The sequence below is a fragment of the Sparus aurata genome, chromosome 17, assembly GCF_900880675.1.
Source record: "Sparus aurata chromosome 17, fSpaAur1.1, whole genome shotgun sequence".
Classification (NCBI taxonomy): Eukaryota; Metazoa; Chordata; class Actinopteri; order Spariformes; family Sparidae; genus Sparus; species Sparus aurata.
Genome location: NC_044203.1, coordinates 37,253,978 through 37,270,050, shown reverse-complemented (window position 1 = coordinate 37,270,050; position 16,073 = coordinate 37,253,978). Strand labels below are relative to the sequence as shown.

The window sequence follows — 16,073 nt, the reverse complement described above, 5'->3', positions numbered from 1 at the left end:
AACATGGAGATGTGGAGTTTGAGTCCAACACACACAGAACAGTTCACCCAGTGGAAAAAGTTAACATTGAAACTTTTAGGAATTTAGTTTTGCAGCATGTGAATTAACAAACTGATTACATCAAAGATCAGAGCGCATGATGGAAAGATTCCATCTGCTGACAGGCTGCAGCCGGCGTTACTTCTACATTTTCTTTCTCAAACGGAGAGCGAGCGTCTGGTTAATAATAATCCATTTCCATCGCGACCAGATTCCAGTTAAGGCAAGATCAACTTTCATCAGCATGAACAGAGATCTGATGGATCTGAGCGGGGACAGTTGTCTGTCAGAAGTCTCTCTAACATGACTTCTTGTTGAGTATGGAGGAGCTACAGAGTCTGTTGGTGTCAAACTGTAACTTGTGCTTCATGTTTACTGCCACCAGAAAACTGATATCGATCGGTGTATCAGGGCGTAAATAATAAGTGTATTGATAAATCAGCTGATAGAATAACATTGTTCTGCAGTGATCCCATGACGACGACACCTGGGCTCGATGCTGACCCAAAAATTGCAACATGACATAACAATACGGGCCTCTCGGTTCTGTGACGCATTAACACACTAAAATGACCCGCGAGTCGAGCAGAAACACACTCTGCGTCCGTACAAATGTGTCTGTTTGGCTGAAATATTGATCAGACTTTATTTACTTCCTAATATTGGTATTGGTCGGATCTGTTGCAGGAACACCTGCAGTGTGTCAGCGATCAGAACACCCTCTGCTGTTACGTCATTATCAGGTTTTATGTCTCTTTAAATGATCCCCCTCGTAAATCATTTTTCCTTTGACTCTCTGAATGACGGACGTTAGTCTGCTGGTGACCGTGCAACATCTGTGTCCCTGTGTTTAGTTGGAGGCAGATGTTTTTCTCACACACCAATATATAAAATGGTAATTTGGCTTTGAATGTAACTCCCCGGCTCTTCTTCATCCCTGTGAGATTATCTGAGTCCAGGAAGAGAGTGAGAGAGCGACAGGTGGTAGAAAGCAGCGTGAAGCTCCTGCGTCCGTTCATCAGAGAGACGACACGGCGAGCAGCAGCAACAGAGAACTCGCATGATGTTTAAAATACTTTGTGATGTGGTCAGACTGTCTGCTGCCCACGGATGGCAGGAAATGGCACTATTAGGCGGTAAGCAGAGCCAGCTGGTGTGGATAGGATGGCTTTGGTTCCTCTGGCTCTGTTGTTTTGCTGAAATAGTTTGAATTGATTCCGTTCCTGGAGCGGTCGGGTTCTCTGGAACTGCAGACGAAGCCGCGAGGGGACGAGAGGGAACATTAGCCCATTGAATGAGTTATGAAGTTTGGCACAGTGTCGGCGTCAGATGCAGAAATGATTTGTTTCCAGTCAGTCGTCTCTTAACGGAACAGTCAGGACACTTGAGTGTGAGGAGGGTCTCCTCTTTTATATCTGCAGAATGTTATTAGTTATTAGTTTTACTCATAAACATGAGAATGGTTCAAGTAAACAGGAAGTGACCGCTGCACTGCTGCATGAGCCGATGCAGTTCTGTGAAGTGACCAAAGAAAACGTCTTTCTCTCGTTTGAAAAATTCAAAGTCAGCACTTTTTTTTTTTTTTCGATAGAAGCTCATTTTAATTAGAATGTTTCTGTGGTGAATCAGGACGCCAGAGTAACTTTATCACTGAGCTGCACCAAATTTTAATTTAGGTTAATTTCTTTCTTTTTTTCCCATTTTTATTAGACCTGCTAAATCTCAGGAGCATCGGAGCAATGTTAAATCGCAGTCAGATTAAGAATATAATCAGGCTTTAAGATGTGTTTGAGTCTTCAGTCAAACCTTTATTTAAAGGAGCAGTCTGTAGTTTTGTTGAAGAAATGTTAATGAGCAGAGAAAGATCCTCATTGGCTGATAAACAAACTAAATAATCAAACTCTCTTTGTGTTCATGACTGAATGTACTGTATAAACAAACTGACCTTAAAGGACAATGCAATTTCTACTGTTTACTCTGTTTATATGTGGCGGACCCTGCCACCTCTCTAGCTTCAAACAGTGTTCTGGGACCTTTTTTCTCCTCTGACAACAGCTCGTTTATTCACTGATTGAACAAAGTCTGTTTTATTAGCTCATTAATGTTGTGACTATTAAAATTCTGAGTTTGGATTCTCCAAAACTACATAATGCCCCTTTAAAAGGTAGAGTCAGTAGGATTTGTCCCAGCTCTTCCTAAACGCACAACAAAGACAGTTGATTGTTGAGTCTCATTTTGTGTTGCAATACCTTAAAATCTACTCAAGTACAGTAACGAAGAATTTGTACTTTGTTACTTCGCGCCTCTGTGTTTGAAGAGTAAGTATTATTTGTATCACTTGTATCCACAGACCGTCTGACCTGGTGGTTAAAATCCTCTGTGTTCTGTCTGATACCTCACAGACTGTTGTAATAGAACAACACACAACACACACACACACACACACACACACACACACAGAGTCCAAACACGAGAGTCTCCATAGTTCCCTCTCTGTGCTGTAATACAGACTGTTTCCCGTGATGATTTATTCAGTTTAGTCCCTCCGCTGCAGTTATGGTCTTCCTTCCACTGTGAGGAAATCAACTCATGGCAGCGTGCAGAGTCACATCATTTCAGTAATTACAGAAAACGCCCACGTTACACACTCCTCACTCATCAGATGTTACACAGCTGCCAGATCGTGACTGTTAGATTTGGAAATCAGTGGGCGAGTCTGATTTTAGTCACAGGGGAAGTTTATTTACGTCCATGTCAACTTGAGACCCCTTATCTTCTTACCACTTAAGAAGTTATCGATTCAAAGTGAAAATCCAGATGGTTTTTTAAGACGTTTGTTTGAGGGGTCGACAAAAACAAAAAACCTTAACGTCAGGTTCATTCAATCACTTGTTGTTCTCAATTCTATGTACAGTTTAATCAGGTAGAGAGAAGGAGGCGCTTCACTTTAGTATTTCCTTTTTCTGCGACATTTATTTGATAAACTGAGTTTCTGGTTACTTTACAGATTCAGAAAATTCAGAGTTTGAAGGATATAAATTGTGACGTTTTACCAGTTGGAGAGAGTTGTGGGCAGGTTGATAATCGCTTCTGCAAATGTTTTTTTACCCACAAGTCGTCTTAGTTGAAGCAGAGAGCCTCTTAAAAACCCCTGAAATAAAAACTAAGACTGTTAAAAACTCCTGATGACCATTATATTATACATTCATTTACAACTTTAAATGTTTTTAAATCATTCATCTGAAAGTTTTAATGTGTAAACTAAAGACATGTGTCCCTTAGAATCTGCAATAATTTATGATCCATGAAATGAAGATGTTCATGAGGCGTTGTGAATTTTGCAGCACTTTCCACAGTAATGGAGTATTTTCTACACTGAGCTGCTACAGTGACTCTTCTCCCTCTACATGCTGTGGTGTATCTCCATTAGCCAGACATGCTAATGTTAAGCTAATGCTTTGGGGAACACATGAAAGGTTTTGGTAAATTCCTCTTTTACAGTCACATTCCCCAAAACATCAGAGCTGTTTGTTGGCTGTATTTAACCAGTCGTATTGAAGTTCACAGTCGCGGCTCGTCAGCCTGTTTTTCTGTCTGTAAAGTTAATTGTTGGATGATTTTGCTGCCCTCCCTCCTGCTGTTAGGGTGCCGTCCAGATGGGAAACAGATTTCATTTATGGCTGTTTTGTCTTTGTGTTGTAGGAAGAGAGAAACCGGAGAGCCATTCCAGCATGGAGGGGAGGCGGGGTCTTCTGCTCAGCCTCATCATGGCAGCCTGTTTCTATGGCAACGCCGCTCAGAAGACAGGTGGGTATGATTACGCCGACCATGACTAAACTTCCTGCATACCAGCACATAAAGGATCATGGCAAACGTGCCTCTACTTCAACATTACATCAACCGTAACACCTGTAAAACCAGTTTATACAGTCTGTGCATGTATAGATCCACACAAACACACACACACACACACACACACACACACACACACACACACACACACACACACACGATACCAAGCAGATGTGTTTTGCATTATTATTCTGTTACTAACCCTGCACATGGACGTGTTTGCTGCATGTTGATACGATGCATTCATTAGTTCACAGAATCACAGGCTACACTGCTTTTATCACCAGAAAACATCTGTATGATCTGTATTTTCCAGTCCGACTGCCAGACTGAATGTTGATGTTGACGTTGTTTCTGCAAAAAAAAAAATCTGGATTATGTTCAACATGTTTGTTTAAAAGTATCTGGCTACGTGACGAAGGTTGTAAAACAGTGAGGGATCAGAGGGGAGACGCCACAGGTGGAAAAAAAGCTCAATGAAGCTTTATGTTCAAAGATGTAATATATAAGAGTTGGACACATGTTGAGTTCATACTCCAAACAGTTAGAGGGCAGCGTATCAGCAGATATACGATCACTATTAGCTGTTTCTAAAACATTTCCAGGAAAGAAATCTGAGCATTGATCCGTTAGTCTGGAAGAGGAAATGTTGTGGAAGCAAAATAGCCCCAAATATCAAAGTTTTACCAATTAATAAAGAATGTTTTTAACCTGAAGTGTCTCCCAAATTAATTATGGTTAGTCAAAAGAAACAAACACTTGGTTAAGGAAATTACTTGAAGGTCTGTCGTGGGCTGGAAAATCTCTTCTCTTGCATGAAAGCACAACATTTTCAGCGGAGACCCCGAATCTCTGTTGAAAGTATATTCTGTAACAGTAGGAACTCCGATCTGAACCTCTTACAGTCACATGAATGTAGAGGTTTAGATCTGGTAGTGAACTGATGTTGAACACTTCTGTAGATCAGCACTTTATCCATCTTCTGTTTGCACCATCGATTCTGTCTGATGGAAGTGATCAGCTGCTGTAAGTCACGCAGCTTTGTGTCTGCATCCACCTGAAGGTAAGTGCTGTCAGAGCGCTTCTGTCCACAAACTGTCCACAACCTGGCAACAAGCTGCTCCTTGTATTTTCTTCTGGCTCGCACACAGCACAAGCTACCCACCACTTCTTTCTGTAAATTATCACGCTGCCACTTTCTGCCTCTGGCTGGCTCGCTGTCTGAGCACCAAGAACTGCTCGAGTAGAAGGAGCTTCCCTCGCAGCACCCTGTGACCTCCTCATGACTTCACAACCTTCCTCCTCAGTCTGCACTCAAGAGGCCGTCGCAGACATCGTCTTCTTGGTCGACGGCTCCTGGAGCATCGGCACTGAGAACTTCGAGCAGATCCGTCGGTTTCTGTACACGCTGGTCAACAGCTTCGACGTCGGGCCCGATCACGTCCGCATCGGGCTGGTCCAGTACAGCACCACTCCACGCACTGAGTTCCTGCTCAACACCCATCAGAACAAGGAAGACATCCTCCAGTACATCGACAAATTGCCTTACATGGGTGGCGGCACCCACACGGGCCAAGGCTTGGACTTCATGCTGAATGAGCACTTTGTGGAGAAGGCAGGAAGCCGGGCTGGCCAGAACGTGCCGCAGATCGCTGTGGTGATTACTGATGGCAAATCTCAAGACAACGTGGAGTCCCACGCCCAGAATCTGAAGAGGAGAGGAATTGTTGTGTATGCAATTGGTATCAAAGACGCAGATGAAGCGGAGCTGAAGGAGATTGCGAATGCGCCGCACACTCAGCACGTCTACAGTGTGTCTAACTTTGCAGCGCTGCAGGGAATTTCTCAGAGCATCGTCCAGACGCTTTGCACAACTGTAGAGGAAGTCAAACGGCAACTCCTGCAGTTGTCTCCAGGTAATGTGGGTCGTACCACCACACAGTCAGTGGTGATTTAGTGATCTGACTTCAGTATTACTTTTATACAAGTAATGATAGAGCAAAGGATTACTGGACAGTGTTTTTGTTTTCCAGAAATATAAATATCCATCAGATTTAACTCTGACGTTGTCCAGAAAAATCTCCTTTCTTCACTCGCTCTTGAGAATTTTGAAACGGTGGACAAAATAAATGTAGGACCCAGTCTGACCTCTGTTTAAATCATATCAAATAAAGTGTGTCCTGTTTCATCGAAATCAAAATTTTCTAAACACTTAGTTGTGTTTGTTGGCTTCGAGGTTCCCATGAAACGGAGCGGGAAGCTATTTCCTTCAGCATAGTTACATGTTTCCTGTAAAAATGGGCCGCTGGAGAGGAACTTGCTGCTGATACTTGTTAGCAACTGTGCATCAGTAATTTTGACTTCATGGGAACTTAAAAGATGTGAAGCGAGGTTATTTTGTGACATTGGAAACAGCAGTTTGCAATCTGAACTCAAGTTCTGTATTTTTCAATAATGAACTTCTTGTAAAGCTTTAATTTGTCAGTGAGGAGTTACTTCAGCTCGTTCAGCACTTTAACTGTCTCAGGTGTTCCTGTTATTTTGTCCACCATGTGCATATAAGCTCACATGCACCTGGTACAAACTGATCCAGTTCCACACACTCGCACAGTTCTCTGATGGCAGCAGCTCTGCAGACGCTGGTAGGTGGTCGTTGACTTTGGCTTTTCTGCTGAAAGGTGCTTTGAAAAAGTTCATGTCAGGGATGATGTCACTCCTGTTATTATTCGTTGGGTCATACTTATGTTCTGAATTCTTTAACACCTTTTTAGTTTTCTTCATTGATTGTTTCTCAGCTTGTTGCTCCACATACTCACTTTTTTCTCCCTCCTGTCCAGAATGTGCCAAAGTCACGGTGGCTGACATCGTCTTCCTGGTCGACGGCTCCTCCAGCATCGGCATCGATAACTTTAAGTCGGCCCGGGAGTTTCTCAAAAGTGTCGTCACAGGCCTTGACATCGGCCCCAACAAAGTTCGAATCGGCCTGGCTCAGTACAGCGATGAACCTCACCAGGAGTTCCTGCTGAAGGATCACATGGACAAGAGTTCCCTGCTGACTGCGTTGGATGAATTTCCCTACCGAACGGGGAACACAGCAACAGGCAAGGCCATGAATTTCCTTATGACACGGTACTTCACCGAAGATGCAGGGAGCCGAGCCAAGGAGCGTGTGCCTCAGATCGCCGTGGTCATCACAGATGGAGACTCTGGCGATGATGTTGTAGCACCTGCCAAGAGCCTGAGGCAACATGGAGTCATAGTGTTTGGCATCGGGGTGGGACAAGCCAACCTGACGGAGCTCAAGGCCATCGCCAACTCGCCGTCAGAGCGCTTCCTCTTAACCATCGATAACTACCAGGCTCTGCAGAGGCTGACGGACGGTCTGCTGCAAACTGTGTGCATCTCTGTGGAGGATCAGAGGCAAGGTGAGGCAAAGGCCAACAGGACACATTCATATACAGTCATTTATCTTATTTTAATTGGATAAAAGAATCAAAGAAAACAAGCAAATATCTATTTGTTGAAATGTGCTAAAAACTAACCTAAAGACCACCTCAACTCCAGCTGAAAGTCTCGACTTACTTGCTGTTGTACTCCAGTTCAGCGACCTCTCAGGGTGTTGTCAGTACACAACAGGTGTGATTACAGGTGTAACAGATGCACTGCATCAGTATTGATTCTTTGTAGCCAGAGCTGCAAAACACTTAAAACTGAAGTTTGAACCAGAAGATCAAGATGAACGAGTACTATCTGTATCTGACCAACCAACTAATAACTAGTGAAATAAAAATGTCAGACATTTCTTTGGAACCAAAGTTTTCAGTTACTCTTAAAGTGGGTTCTCAAAAATGTTGAAGAGGCTGAGAAATGGGTCAAACCAAAAACAACACTACATTTCTACTTTTAGAGCCACAGAAGCGCTCTGTTTTTACATGTTCTCAACATGGCTGGCTATCAGCAATTCTTGAGTATTTAAAAGAAATTTTCCTTTGCTGAAGAAATGTTGATCAAGGAAGAGTGTCAACTGAAAAGCTTTAAGTCTGCAGACAAAACACACAGAGTCTCTGTTCTGATTAATGCAACAAGCTCTGGTTCCAGTGATGTTTGAGGTCAGCCAGCAGCGATGAAGTGTCGGCCAAAACATGCAACATTATGAAAAAGAAGTTGATGTAAAACAGGACACACAGGGTGAATTGAACTCGCTGTCATGAGAGTTCAGCACGGGAACTCTCGTGAGATCTCTCTGCAGCCCCATTTAAACTGTTGACTTTTAGTTCAGTCGTAGGCATCCAGATAAGGATTAGTCTGGATTACTGTTTGTATTTGGCATGATGCTCGTTCATGTTTAATTATTCATATTGAGCCTTTTGCTGTCCAAAAAAGAATTGGTTCAACTGACATTTACCAGCTTTTGCAGCCTGAAAGAAATCTAAATATATTTGACCCACTGATGGCTGCAGAGCTCCACTCCTGCAAAGACAGAAAACCACATGAGAGTTAAAGGTTGTAAATAAAAAATAACAGGCGTAACAGATCCACTGCACCAGAATTGACTCTGACACCAGAGCAGCAAAACACCAGAAGATTGAGACGAGCCGGCACACCACTATCTGAATCTGACCTACCAACTCGTTTATCCATATGTGCGGTGGGAAGGACTTAAACCAGAAGTGGGTGGTGCTTAAATTCACTGGAAGTTTTTGATTTAAGCCAGAAATGTATGTTCTGATCAGAGGTTGCTGTATTTATTATTTATGGCAGAACAGCCTCAGAATTGAGCTTCAAGAAGAGTTTAGAAATGTAATGACAGTTGTCACAACATAAAAAAAAGTTCCAATCCAGATGTGACAGTCTATCAATGGCAGAGCCGTCAGTGATGAAAAAATATAGATATTTAATCAAAAATGGAAACAAATTTGAGATTTGGAGAATCGTGACTACCCTGTTATCTAGTAACAAAGAAATAAGAAACTGAAACTCAGAAAAATTCTCTAAAACTGACACAGATCTTCTCCAAAACTAAAAATGTATTCTGCAAATGAAATGTGGAGGCAAATTAAAGACTGCCAATGATTGAGCCTTGAGGAACTCCAGATGTCATGATTTTCTTCATGGATGTACAGTTGTGACAACATGGCTCCTGTCCTACAGATGAGACGTCACTCTGGACAGATTTGAGATCCTAAACTTTGTAAATAACTGAATTTCTCTCTTATTGTTCACTGAAGGCTGCTGTTTGTTGTCAAGCTGTATATATTGTCAAACCACCATTATCTTTTTAAAAAGAGAGATTGATGTCAGGACATAAAACCTATGATCTGTTGATCTTTACTAATCTGGATGTGACAGTCAGTGTCAAGCTTTATCATGTCTGATGGCTTTTTTGTTTTGAAGTGGTTCAACCATTACAGCAGCTGTTTTCACTGTTGATTTTGCTTTGTTTTCTTTCAGCGTTGGAAGAGAAGTTTGCAGACATTGTCTTCCTGGTGGATAGTGGTATGAGTGTGCAAGAGTTCCAGCAGATCAGGACCCTCCTCACCCGACTCATCAATCAAATGAGGTTCGGAGCGTCTGCCTACCGTCTGGGTTTGGCCCAGTATGGTCGAGACGTCCGGGTAGAATTTCTCCTTAAAGCACACCAAACCAAAGAGGACTACGGGAAAGCCATCAGGGCTTTTCGCCAGCGCAGGCTGCAACCCAACGAGGCTCGTAACCTTGGCAGCGCGCTGGAGTACGTCCATGCCAACTTTTTTACCAGTGAGGCAGGAAGCCGGGCAGACCAAGGCTACCAGCAGCATCTGGTTGTTGTGACTGGGAAAGATTCTGATGATCCCGTGTATAGGGCGTCACGTCTCATCAAATCATCAGGAATAAATGTGGTGGGGATAAGCGTTGGTGCTTCAATGTCGGAAGTGCGTATCGTAGCTAATTCAGAGTACGCATACGAAATCATCCCTACTGTTCCCACACTAAGGGCTATTTTCGAAGCAGAGAAATTGGAGACGACTCTTACTGGAGGTAAGACTTTAAAAATATATATTATTGGTATTTATCACTCGAGTGCATCTTTAAAATGTATTCAGTAGCTGTTTGTTCACCGTCAACATCAACATTTTACTATAAAGCAAAGTCTCAGATATTGATAAGTGAGTTAGAAATGAGTTGAACACCATGTTGGCTTCAGCTGTAGCTCGTTCATCTTCCATCAACACTTCACGTTAGATACACTGACTGAGCTTCTCCCTTAAAGAGAGAATTTCAGTATTTTTAAACCCAGGTCTATCCTTACCAAAAGCTCTGGGATCTCTCTCGTAGATCACATCAGCTGGCTGCAATGTAAATCTTTGGGGCAACTGTGACTGTCAAAGTCGTCTATGTCTCTGACAGCTTGATTTTATTGTTTCAAGAGTCTGGCAACATTACAGAAACAATTCCTACAGAGAGCGACCTTTATGTTGAATAGTTACATCTTTTTTGTAACAAGAAATAAGTCTCATTGAAATAGTAATCTTGGGTGGCGTGAGCAGTTACAGTTGTTTGTCAAAATCAATTCAATATTCAGACATGACTTCAAAAATAAATTCTTGCTAGAAGTTCCTTAATACAAACTCCTCTCTTCAACTGTTACTCACGTTTCCACCGTCGTCTTCCTGCAACGACTCATCTGCCTTCAGGTTACAGACAAGACTTCGCCTCGAATCAGTCTTGTGTTTGTAGTGTGCGGCATCTTCTGGCGAGTTGGTCGCCGCGAGCTAAACTAATTTCCAAGAACCGCCTGAGTCATCCAACTGGCTTCATTCAAATGAATAACAGGTCTGTGTTTGTGTAAGATACAAATACGAGGGAGGATCGTTGAGTTCATGGCCGAAGGTACAAGGAGTCAATTTCGGAAAACTGAGCACATTTATATTTCAGCATAGTCCCCTCTTAAGTTTCTACACTTCGGTCGTGGTGAATACAGATCCTTTCTTTCTAGAAGTCAACTTTGGACTAGACATAGAATCAATCATCCCTCATACACTCATCCGTCAGCAAGAAATTGTTTACAAAACAGAGTTTTACAGATTGTACGTATAAAGGAGTAGTCCTCATCTCAGTCTGTCCATCAACTTGAAATGTATCTGAATGGTTTAGTAGCTCACACGAGTTTATGATCATGCACTCCTTTCACAGATTGCAAAGCAGCCAACGTGGCCGACATTGTGTTCATCGTTGACGAGTCGGGAAGCATTGGAACCACCAACTTCAAGATGGTGCGCGCTTTCCTCCACTCACTTGTGAGCGGCCTTGAGATCAGTCGGGCCAAAGTCCGAGTGGGCATCGTGATGTACAGCGACGGGGCCTCGGCACAGGTCTTCCTCGACAGCTTCAACGACAAGAGTGAATTGCTGAATTTCATCAAAATCCTGCCTTATCGTGGAGGGGGTACGAACACTGGAGCTGCCCTTAACTATGCCAGGGAGAATGTTTTCATCAAGGTAAGAGGAAGCAGGAAAGATCAGGGTGTCCAGCAGGTGGCGGTGGTGATCACAGATGGTGAATCCCAGGATGATGTGAGCACAGCAGCAGCTGATCTCCGTCGGGCCGGCGTCACCGTTTACGCTATAGGAGTCAAAGAAGCCAACAAGGCCCAGCTCGACCAGATGGCGTCCTATCCCCACAATAAGCACGTGTTTAATGTGGACAACTTTGAGATGCTGAAAGGGTTGGAGCTGAGCCTGCAGAAGAGTCTGTGCCATAACATCATTCGGCAGGCGATCTCAGTCAGTACACGAAGATCTGGCATCAAAGAAGGTCAAAACTCATTTTATTTATATGATTTGCTTTGTTTGCTTGAATATCAACCTTATATATCAATGAATATATGATTTAAATCAAGTTTAAAGAGTTGAATGATGAATTAATGTAAAGGGAGAAAACAAGACAATTTTGCTTTTCGTTTCCAGGCTGCATACAAACAGAGGAAGCAGACATCTTCTTCCTGATTGATCACTCGGGAAGCATCTACCCCGCTGACTTCCAGGACATGAAGAAGTTCATCATTGAGTTTATACATACCTTCCATATCAGTCCAGAGCATGTCCGCATTGGGGTTGTAAAATACGCAGATTCACCACAATTAGAATTTAATCTGGCACGATATTCAGATACCAAGTCACTGGAGAAGGCCATAGAGGATATAAAACAAATAGGAGGAGGCACGGAGACAGGAAGGGCACTGGAGTACATGGGCCCACTCTTCGATAGATCAGTGGTCACTCCTGATCACAAAGTCCCAGAGTACCTGGTGGTCATCACTGATGGGAAGTCCTCTGACGAGGTCAAGGTTCCCGCAGAAAAACTGAGGGCCCAAGGAATCATCGTCTATGCCATCGGAGTGAAGAGTGCAGATCGAGACGAGCTGGAAGAGATCTCAGGAAACCCCAAGAGGACTTTCTTTGTCAATAACTTTGACGCTCTGAGGCCCATCAAGGATGACATCATCACAGACATCTGTTCTCAAGACGGTAAGGAAAACAAAATCCACCTCTCTTACTTTCTATATGTGACAGTCAAGGGCAACACACGGCAGCGACACAGCTGATAGTCGAGAGTCAGGGAACGACCTGCAACAAGTCAGTTTTATCTAAAAAGTGCAGTTTCCCTTTTCAAGTAGAGCAAGTAGAGACTCTTAAATTCAAGGAGACCCAACGAGGCACTTGGCAACAAAAGTCAGAAAAAACTGTGGATGTTCATGGTTCATTTGTGGTTCTTGGTCCATGTCTGAAACCCTCCAGTCAGGGTTTTGTCCCGTCTTACGGTCGACGTTAGAGAATGGAGGCGTGGTTATTGGACATACAAAGAAATTACCATCTCAACCACACTGCCGCTTTCACAGGATCAACATCACGAGCCTTAATGGTGTTAGCATAGCATGAATATTAGCATGGATAGTTGTAGCTGTCACTTCAACAGAAGTTCTTCTCGTGTATCAAGATAATGCAGTTTATAAATGGTCAAAGTGTAACCTGAACTGTTTACTGCTATACTTTACTCTCTGCTCCGACCGCTCTCACCATTCTGTTCTAAGTGCAGCTACCATCGCTCTTTGCCTCGTCCACCTCCAAGGATGTTACATTAAACCTGGACACAGAGTTGAGACGGAGCCCCGTTAGTACCAATGAAAGCTGCTCAGTAGCATTTCTGAAGCCAATAAAGCTCAACTTCCATGTTGTGCTGCCCATAAAGTGCCTGCACGAAAGACTCCCGCTGACTGAGGCGGCTACCGTGAATAGAGATAAAATAAATAAATTGTGCGGCTATACTAGACTAGAATTTCCCAGATTCAGATTCCCAGAAAATAATGAACTTGTAGGCTTAGTATGTGTTACATCAATTAATAATGAGTTGTTCAATGCGAGTCTCCATATTGTCATTTGTGTGTGTTCTTTTACTTACAGCTGGATGGATTTTGCTGTTATGGGTAAATGAAATTAGAAAATGGCAAGAAAAGTGTGACAAGGTAAGAAAGCAGGAAAAACAGGAACCACACTGACATGTTTGTGTTGTTGTGTCCACAGTTTGCAAAGACATACCAGGCGACCTCCTCTTCTTAGTTGACAGCTCTGGGAGCATCTACCCTAATGACTACAAGACGATGAAGGACTTCATGAAATCTGTGATCAGCAGGTCCATGATTGGACGGGACGAGGTGCACGTTGGTGTCATGCAGTTCAGCTCCATCCAACAACTCGAGTTCCCGTTCAACCGCTACTACAGCAAAGATGAAATACTGAGTGCCATCGACGGCATGAATCAGATCGGTGGAGGCACTGACACAGGCGCAGCCATCACAGCATTGTCACGGTATTTTGATCCTGACCAAGGAGGACGTCCTGACATGAGGCAGAGGCTGGTTGTGATAACAGACGGCGAATCCCAAGACGAGGTCAAGGCTCCTGCTGCAGCTCTCCGGGCAAAGGGAGTGGTGGTCTACGCCATCGGAGTGATGGAGGCCAACACCACCCAGCTGCTGGAGATCAGCGGCTCACCAGAACGGATGTATGCTGAGAGGGACTTTGATGCTCTGAAGGACTTGGAGAGTCATGTGGCCTTGGAGCTCTGTGATCCAGAGAGAGGTAAGTGCAGGATGCACCTTGTAGAATGGCACTGAGGTGGAGGGCATACCTCCAGCAAGGCCCAACAGTCCCCTTTAATCTAATCAAGCCATATTCCGAACTCCACTCAGAGACGAGCAGTTTGCTTGTCGTCTGGCCAACAGACCGGATGAAGCATGAGTTCAGCCTTCATACAAGGTGGCATTATGATGTTGTTATAGAAATGTTTAAATGTTGAGGAGCTCTCATTTGTGAGTGACTCATTATGTCATTCATTCTTGAACTTTCCGGCACTCTCCACTCTAACCCCTTTTCTCTTCCTTTCATTTTTATTTCCAACCAGACTGTAAGAAGACAGAAAAAGCTGACATCATCTTCCTGGTGGACGGCTCCACAAGTATCACGCTGGAGAAGTTCAGAAGCATGCAGAAGTTTATGAAGTCTGTGGTGAACGAAACCACAGTCGGCAAGAACCTGACCCGCTTTGGAGTCATCCTCTACTCCACCAACCCCCAATCTATTTTTACTCTGAAACAGTATGACTCCAAACGACAAGTTCTCAAAGCAATAGACGCACTGAGGTCGCCGTTCGGAGACACCTACACCGGCCGGGCTCTGGCCTACACTTTAGAATACTTTAATCCGGATAATGGAGGTCGGGCGGCTCTCCGGGTGCCACAGATTCTCATGGTGATCACAGATGGTGATGCGACCGACCGCAACAGTCTGGTTGCACCATCAGTGGCACTGCGGGACAGCGGGATCAGCGTCTTCAGTATCGGAGTGGAAGGAGCCAACAAGACACAGCTGGAGGTCATGGCTGGTGGCGACAAATCCAAAGTTTTCTATGTGGACAATTTCGAGGCCCTGGAAAATCTGTACAAGAATATCACTAATGTCCTCTGCAATACCGCTAAGCCAGGTAAGAGGCTCAACCTTATAGATGATATCTAGCAATTTATAGCATCTTAAATCTAACTTACCTCTCCTGGATTCAGGTTTTGTTATATGATTTAGACAGTCGTAGTCATTTGAACCGGAGAGTATCCTATCATGTAGATCAGGGGTTTCAAACTGATCCAGTGAAGGGCCACCAAGCGAGAACACACCTGACTAGACTTATCAATCAACTGAATTGTCTTTGCACAGTTGATTTGTTGGATCAGGGTCAGCTGATTGACTCAGGTGTGTTCTTGCTTGGTTGGAATGAAAACCTGCAGCCACAGCGGCCCTTTACTGGATCAGTTTGAGACCACTGATGTAGATATTTCGTCCAGACTGGACATGACAAAACAACATCATCAGTCGCCCTGTTAGTGATACACCTGTGACGAGCAAACATCAGCGTTATAGTGTCATCATTACTGATCCAGTGGCATTATCAGTCATGTTTAGAGAAGCCTTCATTCACAGAAACTTGAGGGTTGCAAACTACCAGGAAGTAAATGGAACACATGTTCATTATTAATGTGGATGTTTTTCCTTTTAACTCCTGCAGTTTGTGAAAAACAGAAGGCTGACCTGGTCTTCCTCATCGATCAGTCCGGCAGCATCGCCCAGCAGGACTACGCCACCATGAAGAAGTTTACGACCGACCTGATAAATGGCTTCAAAGTCAGCAAAGATTTAGTGCGTGTGGGAGTCGCTCAGTTCAGCAGCACATTTCAGGACGAGTTTCACCTCAACAAGTTCGACACAGAGGAAGACATCAGCAAGCACATCTTGAGTATGCGGCAGCTCGGTGGAGGCACCAACATCGGATTGGCCCTGGAGCACATCAAGGCTTATTTTGAGGCATCGCAGGGTGGTCGCAGATCTGAAGGGATCTCCCAGAATCTGGTTCTGATCACAGACGGCGAGTCGCAGGATGAGGTAGAGGAAGCAGGGGACAGTCTCAGGGGTCTGGGGGTCGAGGTGTTTGCCATCGGCATCGGAGACGTCCACGATCTCCAGCTCTTGCAGATCACTGGCACTCCAGAGAGGCTCTTCAATGTGCAGAACTTTGGAAGCTTGGAAAAGATCAAGCAGAAGGTGGTTAATACAATTTGCAAATCCAAACCGGATCCAGGGACTCAGGAAGGTGAG

The 16,073-nt window shown here is 44.0% G+C and overlaps 1 protein-coding gene across 3 annotated transcripts in view; it reads left to right on the top strand.

The window, feature by feature from the left end:
* The window catches only part of col6a4a (collagen, type VI, alpha 4a), a 69,496-nt gene that overhangs the window by 30,435 nt on the left and 22,988 nt on the right, over positions 1-16,073 (top strand). For 2 of the 3 annotated variants that reach the window (XM_030395247.1, XM_030395246.1), the window contains 8 exons: positions 3,742-3,846; positions 6,729-7,316; positions 9,343-9,909; positions 11,065-11,685; positions 11,838-12,398; positions 13,452-14,009; positions 14,332-14,910; positions 15,487-16,068. In XM_030395247.1, coding sequence (XP_030251107.1) covers positions 3,771-3,846; positions 6,729-7,316; positions 9,343-9,909; positions 11,065-11,685; positions 11,838-12,398; positions 13,452-14,009; positions 14,332-14,910; positions 15,487-16,068 — 4,132 coding nt within the window. In that variant the 5' untranslated portion in view covers positions 3,742-3,770. Of the gene's footprint in view, positions 1-3,741; positions 3,847-5,198; positions 5,808-6,728; positions 7,317-9,342; positions 9,910-11,064; positions 11,686-11,837; positions 12,399-13,451; positions 14,010-14,331; positions 14,911-15,486; positions 16,069-16,073 lie in introns of all 3 variants that reach the window. The other variant, XM_030395245.1, reaches the window with a different exon arrangement.